We start from the raw sequence: 14985 nt of genomic DNA on the forward strand, positions 1-14985 counted from the left end.
TGCACATCACATAGGGCAGCTCAGGCAGAAACAGGCCCTGCAGTGCCTTGTGAGGCTGCAATTATTCTATATTTGCTGCATTCCTGCTGCCTGTCCTGGCATCAGCTCCTTGCGTGGAGGGATATCTGCAGGAGGGCAAGGCAGGCAAGGGGGAAAGAAATGGGAGCAGGAGCTGGGCAGGACCCACAGCTCCGTGCGTCAGCGCCCGACCCTATTCCCTGACTTCTTCCCAACATGCACCTACTGCTGTGAACGCCAGGCCCCACGCACAGTAGGGGAATTGCAGCTAATGGCAAATAGATGACATTATGTGTTATCTGGGCAATAAAATGCTGACGCACATCCCCAAGTCTGGAATAGGGCAGTAAGCTGCTGGTTTGGGGCGTTTATGGCTAAAACCACTCCTATGCAACACATGAGGTGGTCCCATTGTCTCTCCACCCGCGGTGCCACCTTTCCCAGCACCACACCATCAGCAGTGCTCAGCTCTCCTCTTCCTCATCTAAGGGTTAAACCTGCAAAGGGCCAAAATATACCACGTTCCCTTTATGTATCACAGCCTCCCTCGAGCCTGAGGCTTATCAAGATTCAGAGATTAGTGAGGCATAGGGTTTCTTTCCTTGAACCAACGGGCTGCTCTGCAGAGAGCAGTTTGGCACGGAACAAGCTGCTGGCAGCAGGGCACTCATTCATTGCCTTCTGTCTCCTGTTCCGTTCAGCACTGTGTGCTGCCCCATCCAGGAGCTGACGGAGACCGCCAACCATTTTTGTTTTACTGCTTTTACAACTGATTCACTGCTCTCTCCTGGGCACCCGTTCAGGTTCGGTTATGCAGAAAATACACTGCCGAGGGGAAATACTCGGCTTAGCTGGGGCTGGGCTGCTTTAAGAGCAGAAGCACTGAAGGGCAGCCAGGCAGCACAGTGTTAGCTAGGGCAGGACACTGCAGGAGCTGCTCCATCCTCTGCTTCCAGCTCTGGAATACCTCTACATATCCACTCTTTCTCTCCTACGTACAACGGTAAACCAACGTTGGAGAGCACCACTGAGAATGTTCAACAGCCAGCCAGCACTCACAGTTGTGATCCAGGAGAGATACTGGTATACAAGCCTGCCATACCTCCTCCCCTGGGGAAAGCACTCTTGTTCAGCTGGGATGGTGCAGGCAGCACGGAGCCCACAGCTCTCCTTGTGCAGTCCCTGCCAAGGAGGCCGCAGCACCGTGTTATCTGCCAGCCTGACTCCCTCCCCAGCACTCTCCCTGCCTGCAGCAGAACTAGAGCAGGATGGAAAGTTCCAAAATGAGCCACTCATGCGCAAAGCCTGCGTTTTAAACCCTTATGGCCAATGGTTTGTGGAAAAAAAGAAAGGAAGACTGGAGTAGGAAAAAGGAGGAGAATATAAACAGCCCGATCCAGAAAGAACAGGCTGTATTGGGGTATTAGCTTGGCAGAAAGCAAGTCCTGTATGTTTCTTCTTTCCTGCTGCTGTGGACTTGCCCTGTTTTCACATCATCTGGTGCACAGAGAGCATGGGCCGGGTGCATTTCACTTGCTGGCACACTCACTCCACTTAACCCCTTCCTTTCTGCAGCCCCAGAATTCAGGTGGCTGCAGCCACGCTGGGTCCTGATGCATGCCTTGCTCCAGAGACACTGCTACACTCACTGAGAGCTGTGTAAGGGCTTTGTTGTTAGGATATTCCTGACAACGAGCTTCAGTCCCGTGATGTTCAAGGAGTATAGGGCCGTTTAGGATCATATTGTTTCAAACGACTGCTGGGGGAGATTGGAATGGGGTAACAGCACCCCGGGGCTGCCTGAGCTAACTTCTGGTGATGGGAAGATGCAAAATTGGTCTCAGAGGCCTGAAGGTGATCAGCTCCTCCCTGACAGCTGCATGGCAAACACTGGGAGGCAGGGGAAGACTCGTGGGCAGCGATTCGCACTCTGGCAGCAGCAGGGTGACAGCGTGGCTCTGTGTCCCATCAGGACGTGACAATCTCTCCTGTCATCTCGAAGCAGACGCAGAATATATCCAAACAAAGCCACTTGAACCAAGGAAATGAGGACAATGCCTGGGATTTGGGGAGGATCGAGCAAGATCCGGAGTCAACAAGACCATCCTGTGATAAGCAGCGGCTCCTGCAGGGTGCCCAAGCATCCCTTCTCATTGCCTGAACAGTGCTCATGCACACACAGCATGCACAGCACATGCTGGTCAGAGGGCACGCACAAGCCCATGAGGGAATGAGCCCAATTAAAACCAGCCTATTTACAAAGCTCATTTTCCAGTCTCACCAGGTCCTGAGCTTTTCCTGGTACTTCCCCACATCACCATCTTCCTTCTCCTCTCACCCTCCTGCTTGAGAAAGCCCAGTTTTGCCTATGGGGAACAAAAGGAGTTTTCTGAGTGCTGTGATGCACAGAAATCTCAGCACAGTGCACTTGGGAGTTGGATATCCTTGTACACACCCGGATGAACAAATACCTCCCCTGTCTGATGCCACCTCACCAGTATTTCAGAAGAGAGCCCAAGCGTTCACACACAGCATCGTGGGCACAAACGGGACTCAAAACATGAATAAATTCTTTCTCCAGCTGAAGATCCAGGGGAAGAGCAGCTCTCAGCCAGGACTCCAGCCACTGACTTAGGACACAGGCAAGAGCTGCTTTGCCCTGGCCACCCAGCACGTCCTCAGGGTTCATGGACATGGACAAGGAGTACTCAGAAATCAAATCAGCAATGGAGGTGCTGAAAATGAAAGCAAAACAGTACTGTAAACAAACCCAAAGTCCACCGCTGACTCACATTTTGACCTTGCCGTCACACCTTACTTCTTCTTTTTGCCACTTCAAGATCTTACGCTCTGGGAACTGACCTACAGCCACTCCCAAAGCCCATGAGCCAGACACGGGGTACGGTCAGGTCTGAAAGAATGGAGCCCGAAGCGTAGCTGGGCCAAGAGCTTGGCACCTCAGTGTGGGGCTCTGCAAGGTCTGATGCACAGATGGACTCCAGCTTTGCCACCTGCAGCCAAGACACATTTTCACCACGGGATCCTGGCAAGAATAGACTCATCCTTACCGTCCCTAGGCCGCTAGCAGGAGTTCTGAGAAGTTTTGGTTTTGATCTCAGAAATCTTTATTTTTAGCAGGGTATTCCTTAGAGACAGCATGAACACCACAGTATAAATTACAGTAGTTCAAAGACACAGCAGCACGAGTAATCAAAATAAAAAATCCCAATGAGTAGCTTTGTTGCACTTTAAAGCTCTTCGTCCTGAAACTGAGGAGATTGCAGGGCACTAAATGAAACAGTAGCACACACCTTCATGGGCACACCTACACAGCTGCACCGCTCTGCCCCTGCACAGTTTGTGCGTCGCACCACATCCAGCTTCTGCTTTTTGGTGTGATGATGTGAGCTGCGCCTTCCTGGTACCTAAGTCCTCCCCACAAAGCTCTGCTTGCCTGCCCTTCAGGGGCAGGGAAGACCTGTCCGGGATATGAGCTGCTGGGGAAGAGAAATTAGGTGCAGGAAGGATCTGTGTTGGTCAGCTCTTGGTCTGCTGTGGTTGGTCTGCTGTGGTCCCCAGACAACGCCCATGAACCCTCCTCGTGTCTCTGCGGACTGAAACTCTTTTGCTATGTGTATGTCACAGCCACATACATGAAATAGTAATAAAAATACTGTAGTGCTCCTGCAGCTGCAGGTAAGGGTGCACAGAGTGGGGCGTGAAACCCTAATGCAAAGAAAGGCTTGGCTCCTGACAAGTTTACCCCACGTATCTGGCGGCCTCACGTTGTAAAGAAGCCTCAAACACTGGCAACTAGCAAGGGCAGTGCTGCTACCAGGTGCCACACACCTTGACACCACCTTACACACCTGACCCAAACACCTGAGCGAGCAGGTGTTAAGCAGCTCTGCTTTTATAAGCAAAAACTCATAATTCCGCAGGTAATTTCAGATAAAGGCAGCAAGGATCCCCAAAGGTTCCCTTGCTCACTACAGGACCTGCAGGGTCTGATTTCCAATGGCATCATTTTATCTCAACTCTTCTGCCTATTACACAACAGGAGTCCAAGAACTTTGCAAGGTGGCAACCAACTCCAGAAATCACGCTCATAGCAGAGCAAGTGGGTAAGATTTAAAAATACATATATTTGTGTGCTTGGTTTCAGCGCTCAGATTAAACAGAAAACCCACACTGGCAAGATCACTGATGTGCTCTTCTCCAGAAAGAGCAGACAGCCTGGAGAAGAGGAAGCACATTCCTTCACTTCTTCCATCACGCTAAGGAAATAAGCCAAGGAACATTCCACGTGCTTGCACTTCAACCACAGACTCATGGGTCATGTGGGCACTGAGAGATGCTGTCCTCACGCCACGGCATCTGCTCACTTCTCAGAGCACACTGCTCTCAGGGGCTGGAGGGCAACGTCTTGTAAGGATTGAGGATTCCTTTGGGGTCCAACATAGCTTTGAAACGCTGCATTAGAGAGATTGCCTCGCTGGGTTTGCTGTACTGAATGAACTGCTTTTTCTTGAAGCCCAGCCCGTGCTCGGCGCTGATGCTGCCGTTGTATCTTGCAGTCCACTCATACACAAATGGCTCGATGGCATCCAGGAGGGAATGGCTGTAGGACTCCGCCGTGATGTTCAAGTGCAAGTTTCCATCTCCTGGAACAAAACATTACAGATGTGGGTCTGTAAGAAAAACACAGCAGCTCTGCATGGAGAACCATTAGTGTCATCATCCAAGTACTCAAACATCATCCAACCCATCCAAGTTCCCAAACAACAGTGCCTTTGTTACTTTCCAAAACCCTCCTTTTAGAGAGGGGAAGCAAACTGTCCTTCCACAAACACCAGGCCTCTGGGTGCACAAATAACTCAGCTAGGATCTTTGTTTTTCCATGCTTTCAGTACAACCTTTGAGGAAGTGTTCCAAGTCAAGCAGCTCGCAAGTTCCCACTTTGGTAACTTTCAAATTCAAACAACCGTGCTGTGCTAATTATTCTTCCTGCACTAAGATGGCATGCCAAAGATCTCCCCGACAGTATTTAATAATGATGATTAGATTTCAATACAGCCCTTCATTCCTGTACCTATTATATTTGTGCAGTATTCTAAGGGCGCTCTGGCACTGCCTCAACAGAAACAAAGAGAGCAAAGCATTTATTTTCTCCTTTCACCGCTTGCGTGGGATGATACTCAGTGAAGCACACAGTTACAGGGTGCTCAGAAGACAAAACACACAAAGATAAAGAAAAAAATACTCCTCCTCCCTCTGGAACCTCTTCTTTTATCTCAGCAAATCCTTACTGTACACAGCTTAATCCTCAATGCCACCATCCTCCAAAGGTGGCTGTTATTATGAAAACTTGTCTTTCCATGTCTTTCAAATAATGTGAAATCAAGCATGCCGAGGAGTGGTCTGGTTTTTATTGTTGTTGTTGTTGTTCCTGGCTTGGTTTGGTGGTTTATTTTTAGCAGGGGGTGGTGGAAGAGAACCCAGAGAAGAGCTCTGCTGAGTGACTTATCTATCCCCAGTGTATATAAAATGAAGTTAGTCTCAAAGTACTCTGATAAACGTAGAGGCCTTTCTGTGAACTATTTTTATCACTCTCATTTGGAGAGTTAATGGCTCAAACATAACTGATTTCCAGTGTGACTAACCACTTCGGACAGGAAGGTGTTTATCTACCAAACGTGGCTGAGTACCTCGATCACACTGATGGCCCAATGAAATACCCCAGGTATTTAAACAGAAAGGACAGAGCAAAAAGATACAATCACTTTAAAATTGCAGAGTGGTTAGTGGTTATTGCTGCCATGTCACACCTACTGTTGATATACAGAATACATTCTGAAAGCAGTGAAGAAGCTAACGCGTCCTTCTCTTCTAATAGCTCTCAGCTACCCAGTCTGTGCTTCTCAGTAATTAAGAAACAAATTAAAAATTAGGAAATTGCACAGCAAAGCTTGGAGCAAAAGAACAAATCACCTCCTTTTCCTGCATCTGCACTTACCCACGTGGCCGTAGCCCACCACGTTTTTGGCACTCTGGCCCAGACGAGCTCTCATGTCAGTCACCAGATCATACAGCTTTCCCACAGGGAGAGAGATGTCATACTTGTAAACACAGCCATCGTGAGTGAGCGCCTCCGTGATCCTCTCCCGCAGGCTCCACAGTGTCTGTGGGCCAAAGATCAAAGGAATCCCAATCAACCAAGTTCCTCGTGTTCAATACTTAGTGACATGGAGGGAAAAAAAAGCCAACAGCGTTCATAGAATCACAGAATGGTCTGGGTTGAAAGGGACCTCAAAGACCATCTAGTTTCAACCCCCTGCCATGGGCAGTCTCCAACCACTAGAGCAGGCTGCCCAGAGCCACATCCAGCCTGGCCTTGAATGCCTCCAGGGATGGGGCATCCACCACCTCCCTGGGCAGCTGAGATACACAATGCATGATCCTGAGGAGAAAACACCCACTGAAAACACAAATACTCTGGGCCTTCCTTGTCAATAATAAGCTAATAGGTCACTCAGGCACATTAACTTCAAACATCAAATAGGATGAACACTTCCTCACGAAGGAGACAATCGTTTCTAGCAGATTTGTGCAAGAGGAAATGTTGACTTGCCTTTATTTTCTTATCATCCACTGCCACAGTTCCATCAGTGACTAAACCAGAAGTGGTGGCCTGTTCCAGGAAGCTGTTCAATTTTTCTTCATCGTGGGTCGAGTTGGAGCCCGAAGTTTCAATTAAAACATAAAAAGGGCTGCCTGAAAGTGAGGGAGAATGAAACAAGTGGGTATTCTGTGCTATAAGCACAGGATTTTACTGCAGATTCTGGAGGTTTTTTCCCCCAAACTTGGCACATTTTATGAAGCATCCTCTACTGCCCAGATTCTTTGGTGCCAAACAGAAGTGCAGCCCAAGAGGCAATCTTTTATCTGGAGTGATAAAACTTCACTGCCATGTTCTACCCATGACATAGCCACTGCTTTCATAAAACTAACAGTTTCATGGGAACCAGTAGAAGCAGAAAGTTGTATCTTTAAGAACTTTTACCCATCGAGCTTGGACTTGAATACTGGGTACAAAAATCAAGCAGCACTAAAAGCCCTCGAGCAGCATAATGCCTCTTCCTGCGGCACAAAGGCTGCTGTCTGTATCTGTTCCATACACAGTTATCAGCTCTGGTACCTCTCAGTGGGTTGGACAGCCCAAGATGTTTCACAACCAGCTCCATGCACTTCTCATCCATGAACTCATAGGCAGACAGGATCTCTCCCAGCATGGCTCTGCAGGTTGTAAATGTTTCCTGAACCCGAGAGAAATCCTGACATCCTTCAGACAGATACGAAGAAAGATCAGAAAAAAAAGCCACACCAAAAACAGCTCTTCAAAAACTTTTAAAAACTTCAAGTGATGTTTCCCATCTTTAGGAAACAAGAGCCCCATTGTGGGTTGGTTTGAGCTGGGGAAGGGGCTGGAGCAGAGCAGCAGGAGGAGAGCAATTGGCCTTTGCTGTGGCAAGGATCCCTTGCACATTCTGAGACAGTTCACAGCAAAGAGCTTGCCACAGATCTTGTTCTCAAGGCAAGGCAAGAAAGCGACCCAAGATGAATGTCAAGGCTCTTGTGAAAGTTTAGGCAAATTCTTGGGTTTGCTGCACATATTCCATAGGTTTGTCTACTCATACCCTCCCAAGAGTTCAGCTGCCTGCTTCCAAGGATGCATGTATTAGGAGCAAGCTGTCTGAGAAGCCTCATCCGGCCTTGGAGCTTTCTGAGAAAAGATCAGCCTCAGTGAAGGCTCTCTCCAAACAGCTCTGCTGAAAAGCTTCAACAGGGACTCTCCTTTCATGACTATTCACGTGGGATGCTTATTACTACTAGCTCCTACCTAGGAACGCCAGATTCACAGCTTTAGGTTTCTGAGGGCAGAGAATGCAGACAGCTGTGATGACTCCCAAAGTCCCCTCAGATCCAATGAAAAGCTGCTTCAAATCATAGCCAGTGTTATCCTTGCGCAGGGATGCCAAGCAGTCCAGAACTGTGCCATCTGCCAGCACCTGTGAGAACACAGACTGTCAGTAAGAATAACAGATGCTACACGCATGAAGGCACTTCCTAACCTTTCTCAGAAGAGAGGGGGACATTGGAAAGGAACTTTTGCCTTCATAACGGACAGCCAAGAGCAGGACAGCAGGAAACAGATAAGAGGTAGAGGTGCAAACACAGAAGGAACTACCAGGTACTCGCCTTACCACTTCCAGTCCCAACACAGTCCCTCGCAGAGAGCCGTATCTCAGGAGCCGCAAGCCTCCGGCATTTGTGGCCACATTACCACCGATGTGACAGCTACCTTTGGCTCCCAAGTCAAGTGGCATGACAAAGCCCCGCTCCTCCAAGTACTCATTGAGTTTCTCTAAGATGCAGCCAGCTTGGCACACCAGGATTCCTGAAACACAAACATCCTGCTACAGGCTGCAGCTTCGAGGTGCAGGCAGAACCACCTCTTCCTCCAAAACGTTCAATTAAAGCTGTAAAAACTCTGTCCTTGTGCTCCAGGACATTGCCCTGCCCCTCTTAAATCCAAGGGGGCTTTACTATTGGTTTAACATCTGGCATGCAAAATACAGTGGCATTCATTTCCCTTCTCATTGTGTTTTAAGAACTGAGATACTCAAAGCAGTCTGTTTCCTAGCTTTCCAAGCCCAAACAACATGTAAGCTTTCCCCATCCCTCCCTGTCTGTGTGGTTATCTCACATCTCCACCTGCTGGGTTTCTCATTCGGGTAACAGGATATACATGATTCTCTTATCTCTTTCTTCTTCTGTTCCACCACCTAAGGATAGCATCAGCAGCAGGAGCCAGGAGGACACAGATCTCCGATGCCCCTTACGATGCTGCTGGGCTGACCCTTGCTGATCCCACAGCTATCAGCACCCAGAAAACAGCTAAGTTAGACCCAGGGACTCGCTTCTGTACACCACGTGTCTATGATATTTACCAGACACCGGGTCAAAGCTGATGATCTCGCTCATCAGAGCAGTGGAGAGAATGATCTCATCGAAGACAGGAACGCTGCCCCCAACAAGGCCCGTGTTACCCCCTTGTGGGCTCACTGCCAGGTTCCTCTCATGGCAGTACCTGGAAGGAAACAGGTTTCTCAAGCCTTAGGTCTCTAAAGGCCATAATCTTGTCTATCAGAAGAGTTTCACTTCCACGTCAATGTGCACTGTCGTGGGAGTGCTCGATGTGCCTTACAATTAAGCAGTGTTTAGCCTAAAGATTAAATTGACACAAAGGGGCAGTTTCATTCTGAAAATGAAAGAGCACAGCTCCATACTGCACTCACTCCAGTGCTGGACAAAAGAATGAGCATTTGCCCCCCCCCTCCCCAAACAGATGTTGACGTTCAACCGCTCCTGCTCTTGCACTTCCCAACCCAGGCAGTGGTGTCAGTGGACAAAACAATCTTCTCCCCTTTGCAGATCTCTCTGAATCCCTCAACAGAACTGCTCATTTCAAGCACTGGTACAGTGTCTAGTTTTGATGGTCCAGTAGAGCAGAAAACATTAATACTGAATCCATTTGCTTATCTCCCTCCATTTCTCTCCTCCACCTTGAGCTCTCCAGACACCCTTCTCATCAACGCCACCAACACTCATTTGAGAAGTCTGCTATTGCACATTTGCCTCTGCACGGACACCTGGCCAGGACACAGGAATTTTGTTTCACTGAATACGTGGAATTCAGCCTTTGGGCCTCCCTGATGCTGTCGTGAAACGAAAGCCAAGGGTCAGGGGAGCAGTGGGCCTGGGAAACACAAGGCACAAGTTCAAATCTCTTTCTGCCTTGAAAAGCTTCAGCTCTCTCTGGGATAACAGTGAACCTGTACATTCTTTCCTAAGAAAGCTCTACAGCTGCCTTGCTTGTTATGGTCTCCTAGCAAACAGCCACTGAACCTGCTGGCTGGCCTGAACTGTGCTCACAGCACATCAGGAACATAGGTGATACACCAGGCCTCCTCAGAACACACCAAACCCACGGTACCAAGAGCTTCAAAGACATCGCTTTGGTATTTTCACTCCATCAGGAAAGAGATGGGGTGGTTTTGGCCCATCCACCAGCAAAAAGACAGTGACAAGTGATACTGCCTGCCCAGCAGCAGGTGCACACCTCTGGATTAACAACAGCGGGCAGTGCTCCTGGCTTGGGTGCAGCTGGATTAATGGGTGTGCAAAGAGATGAGAGCCCAAGGACAGCTGGGAGATAAAGGGCAGAAGGGAGAGCTGAAGTCACCAGAGCACAAGCACCAGATTGTGCCACCAGGACAAGAACAGCTTCAGTAATTCCAGCACTCATATGCCTGAACATCCCTTGCCAAAACCAAAAGGTGCACGTTACCTGAGAACTCGAGAAACCTCCGCTGCCGTTTTCGGCTTCAACACCAGCTCACTGCAGCCTGCAATAGAAGCAAGGGACTCTGAAGGCAAGCCGCGGGCTGTACAGAGGGCAGAACGGACAAGGTGGTGTGGGACGAGGTCTGAAACAGCAGCGCCCGCTCCACCGCGAGGCACAGCTGCACACGGACGTGGGGTAAGCCCTGGCAAACCGGCAGCCCCGCTTACCTCGGGCTGATTTCAGCCAGTCCACATTAAACGCTCTGAGCTCCTCGGGATCTGTGAGCGCCCTGCCCGGCATCAGCCCCTCAAAGAACGCCACATCGGCGCGGGACAGCCGGGAGAAGGGCAGCCGCCGCAGCCCGTAGCGCTCGCAGGTGAGCGGGACCTCCCGGCAGCGGGGCCGGGCGCCGTGCAGAGCTCTGCCGGGGCAGACAGCCGCACGGCACGGCCGCCGCCGCCACGTCCCACAGGGGCCCAGCAGCCGGCCCAGCCGGGCCCAGCCGTGCCGCACCGACACCGCGGAGATCCCCATGGCCGAGCCGGGGAGCAACCACGGCTGAGCCGCAGCGCCCCCTTGCGGCGGGAGGACCCCGCGGCACTCCCTCACACCGCCGCGCGGTCCCAGCGCCATCTTGCCCGCCTCCTCCACCTCAACACCTCCGAGTTCCCAAAAAATACTTTATTTATATCAATATATTCATTATCTATAACGTGATCCAAAAATACAGATATACATTTGTTTTTTAACTTTACATTCTTTTTTTTTTTCCTTTTTTTTTTTTTTTCCCCATAAAAAGATTTATATTCTCTTCCATTTACAAAGGGAACGAAGATCTAATTCCTTTAAAAAATAGAGCTGTCGGGTTAACGTCGTCTCACCTCCAGTTTGGCTGAGCTGTAGTAAAGCTGAACTCCACCGAGCACTTCGGTGCCTCGACAGCTGTCAGTGGAACATTCCTCATCACAGTCTGTCCTTCTCCGTGAGAGCGTATTTAACACTGTACATTCAAACTTCAGGAGAAAGATTTAAACTCTTTCGTGACCAGAAGTGAAGGCTGCGGGTCCCCCAGCCCAGGGCCGGGCCGGGCTTATTGCTGGTGTGGGTTCTGAGGACACACTGGTGGTGTTACGCCGTACGGAGCAGCCAGGTCTGATCCTGGGTGCTGATCCTGGGTCCTGCTGGAGAAGCTTCTTTCCTTTTGAGGATTGATGCTGACTTTAGAACTTCTCTTTTTTTTCTTTGCTGGTTAAAATGGAAAACATCTGCTCTTCTGAGCCCAAGAAAGCACACATATCAAAGTACACCTTGCTGTCCCACCTGACCATCTTTGCCAAGCTCAGGGTAGCCAGCTTTGCACTGATCTGCCCGTAGCTGTGCACTTCCATACCTGCACGTTTCCAGCAAGGTCTCCAAAGAGGCACAGTCTAATTCTGGATTTGTTTCAAATCCAATGCGTGATTTATGGTGATACCATGACTGTTACAGCCTTGGGAGACACAGGAAAAAACGTTTACAATAGCACTGGACGGAAGGAGAAAACAACGTGGGACAGCATCAAAGCCTTCAGGACAGTCACCCTTACAAGGAATCCAGTGTAGCAGGTCAGTGAGGTACAGGCTTACTGCTGGTACTGAATTACAGGCTGGCTCATGAGGTATCGTGATTACATTTACTCTCAGAACAGAGGCAGAGAGAGGGAGAAGGCTGGCTCTATTTCTAAGCCCAGCTTTGTGAGATTGTGCTTTTCCACTCCCTTCCCACCAGTGTTCTGTTTCTAACTTGTCTGTGTAGTTCTGGGGTGCTTTTACAACGGCAGCAACAACAAACATGCATCATCCTGTAAACATTAACTACAGAAACTTCATATACAACACAGAGCGATGCAGTGCAGCAAAGACACGCAATGTCACACTTCCAACAAAAGGACTCTGCAGACAGGTTTTCTGCACAGCAGATACATCAGGAGGCTCACAGAAAACCTGTTTCCTTTGTTTCCTCTCTCCCAGGCAAAAGAACCTTTACCCATAACATCTCTGTTGTAGGCAGTCAAGTCCTGTAATACAGGAGATACCTAAAGACAACAGCTGTGTTCTTCCCTCTACTTCTGCATCTGCTATTAACTCAGAGGAAGGAGAGAAACAAAACAGTTTTGTTTTCCTACTCATGATTTCCTTCTCATCCTTTTGCTGGAGGAACTGACATTGTGATGATAGCAAGCATTCACATTCAGGATCTGAAAGGCAGCTTCAAGAAGTCAAGAGTAGACAAGCAGTAAATTAAAAACATTCCTACTGCATTGCCTTCTAGCATGGTGCTGTTTCACAGCAAAAGCTACCAAGTACCAAACTCCCACCACACGACCACACAGCCACCTTTCAGCTTTGCTGCACCATCACTGGCATGCACACACTGTCCTAATAGAATCTTCCCTTAAAGCTTCTTATCTTGATTTCCCGAGGTGCAACACAGGCATACAGATATAACAAAAAAATCAGGCCTTCATCTTACTGTATGAATAAATCAGACCCCCTATAACAATACTCTAGGTTTCAAATTCACAGTAACACACGAAGAATTTTCAAAGCAACAAAAACTGACAGGAAAGGTAGCTTGCTCTCTACGAGAGACACTGCAGGACAACTCCTCTGGCATTTAAAAGTTATGTTCCAGAAGAGACAAGCCTTTTACAGAAGGAGGTTAAAAGCCACAGTTTGCTTCTGTTGAGGCTGTAACATGAATGTGAGCAAAATCACCTAAAAGAAGGGCAGTGCAAAGTTAGACAGAAGAAACTCCCTGAAAGAGAAGACACAGTCGTCTCTCTCTCCCATACTCATCCTGTCAAAGCTAAGCACAGAATTTGGCTTTGAGGAAACAGATGCTGGAAACAGCTAATCAGCTTTCTTGATCCTCTCTGTACTAAAAAACGGCACAACAAATGGGCATCACACCAGAACAATGGAGATAATCCTTTCCTGTAGGCTGCACGAGAGAGAGCTGCTTTTTCTGTCATGCTGAGCTCCAAGTGTGAGTGAGTTCAGCGATGGCATGCATCCTGGGTATCTCAATTTCCTGCAGTACCTCACAGGGTTTAGCAGACTCCTAAAAACTAGCAGACTACAGCTACCAGCTGTTCTAACACTGACTTCAGTGCTGTGCAAGAGTAATATAAATAAAATCCCTGTGGCAAATTCCTCCCTTCCCAAAGTCATTTTCTTACAAAAGAGCAGGAATTACAACTGGCCGCTGGACAATTAAATAGCATATCAGAAATGGGAGGAGGGCAGGCTTTAAAATCACAACCAAAATCAAAGATGATATTGCAACATGAACGAAGGAATATATTAAAACTCTTCTTGCCTCAGAGGAGGTATTCCCCTTCACTTCTTACTTTTCTTTTTTTCCTGAACACAACGTGGACAAAACCTACAGAGAGAGATTAAAAAAAAAAAAGGTTGTAATGTTGTAATTAGTTCCTATAATTAACCACATATTACTTGGGAGCTTTTTCTATTACTTGGAAATGAGTGGAGGTGGTGTTAATTTTAGCCAACTGCAACATCTTCATGCCAAGCAGAAGGATTGGGCAGAGAGGAAGGGAACTGTATGGACCTCGGTGGGCAGCAGGGACAGCACTGGAAGGCTTCTGGGGCTCACCTGCCCCTCACAGCTGATGCTTCATTCACCCAGAAGCTATTCCAACCGACTTTCCCAAGTTTGGTACACAAGCTTCCTCCACAGTCAAAGGGAAAATGATACTCTGCTCTAATTCCTTCCTCTCCGATTGCAAATGGCTGCATGTCACCTCTGCTTAACCTCGTTTCTAATAAGCATCTTCTAGATGAAGAGAGTCACCAAACAGAAAGATTTACATGTCTTTAAAAGTCTGCAACTCAACAACCAGCTGGTCATTCAACTGCACGATGCCACTGCAGTGTCTGATTGGAATGCAATGGCCAAGTCATACTATATTTCTTCCCACTTAAGGCAGTAGTGCCATTGCAGTTTTCTCTTAAAATTCTGCTTTTGTTATGTAAATTGAAGAGTGTGGCATTTTAACTGCAAAAGACAACACTTAGTCAAGCTTTTGTCCTTTGCAAAAGAAATAGGGCACAGAAAAAGCCTATGACTCTAAAATGGGCTCATGCATAGGCGAAGCCAGCACAGGGGTCTTCCATTGCACTCCCCTAACCAGAACACAAAATCTTGTTTTCCCAACCTTCATCACTGCACAACACAGCAAACATGAGATGTAAGCTGTACACACTGACAAAAGCCTAAGCTCATGGGCTGCCCTGCTTATCATGAAATTTTGCTTGCCCAGGTCCTTGCTCTGCTCCCACTGATATCTAGGGAAGCTAAGACTCCCGTGGAAACAGCCTCTAGGAAAAATGTTCCCCTTCTGCCTTCAGAAAGAATGCAGTCCCAAACCCAATGTGATGCAAACTTCTGATGATGAGAACAAAGTTCCTTTGGCAGGAAGGGCCACTGTGGGGTTTCAATTCTTTTTGTGGTTCCATTTGAGAGAAACTGGAGCCTGACAGAAGTCAAAAACCTGC

General features: G+C 48.3%; 3 protein-coding genes across 5 annotated transcripts in view; 1 reads left to right on the forward strand and 2 right to left on the reverse strand.

Moving 5' to 3' along the window:
• Nucleotides 1-9414, forward strand: part of SLCO2A1 (solute carrier organic anion transporter family member 2A1) — a 196856-nt gene extending 187442 nt beyond the window's left edge. Inside the window, exon 15 of the mRNA XM_065747790.1 lies at nucleotides 9402-9414. The gene's annotated coding sequence lies outside the window, so the exon portion shown is untranslated. The remainder of the gene's footprint in view (nucleotides 1-9401) is intronic.
• The window catches only part of ING5 (inhibitor of growth family member 5), a 34519-nt gene that overhangs the window by 15797 nt on the left and 3737 nt on the right, over nucleotides 1-14985 (reverse strand). Inside the window, exons 8-9 of one of the 3 annotated variants that reach the window (XM_065747807.1) lie at nucleotides 13787-13852; nucleotides 13047-13182 (exon numbers count right to left, since the gene is read on the reverse strand). In XM_065747807.1, the coding sequence (XP_065603879.1) occupies nucleotides 13807-13852 (46 nt within the window). In that variant the 3' untranslated portion in view covers nucleotides 13047-13182; nucleotides 13787-13806. Of the gene's footprint in view, nucleotides 1-13046; nucleotides 13853-14985 lie in introns of those variants that run through there. The other 2 variants (XR_010622903.1, XM_065747805.1) reach the window with 2 other exon arrangements.
• D2HGDH (D-2-hydroxyglutarate dehydrogenase) lies at nucleotides 4144-10960 on the reverse strand. The gene is made up of 9 exons (XM_065747811.1): nucleotides 10654-10960; nucleotides 10430-10487; nucleotides 9030-9169; nucleotides 8283-8476; nucleotides 7919-8087; nucleotides 7217-7360; nucleotides 6650-6792; nucleotides 6035-6200; nucleotides 4144-4682 (listed from the first exon to the last, which is right to left on the reverse strand). The coding sequence occupies exons 1-9, from the start codon at nucleotides 10958-10960 to the stop codon at nucleotides 4423-4425; spliced, it is 1581 nt and encodes a 526-aa protein (XP_065603883.1). The 3' UTR covers nucleotides 4144-4422.

The sequence above is a fragment of the Cyrtonyx montezumae genome, unplaced genomic scaffold (genome assembly GCF_038088225.1).
Source record: "Cyrtonyx montezumae isolate F1298 unplaced genomic scaffold, pur_monq_1.0 scaffold_5, whole genome shotgun sequence".
Taxonomy (NCBI): Eukaryota; Metazoa; Chordata; class Aves; order Galliformes; family Odontophoridae; genus Cyrtonyx; species Cyrtonyx montezumae.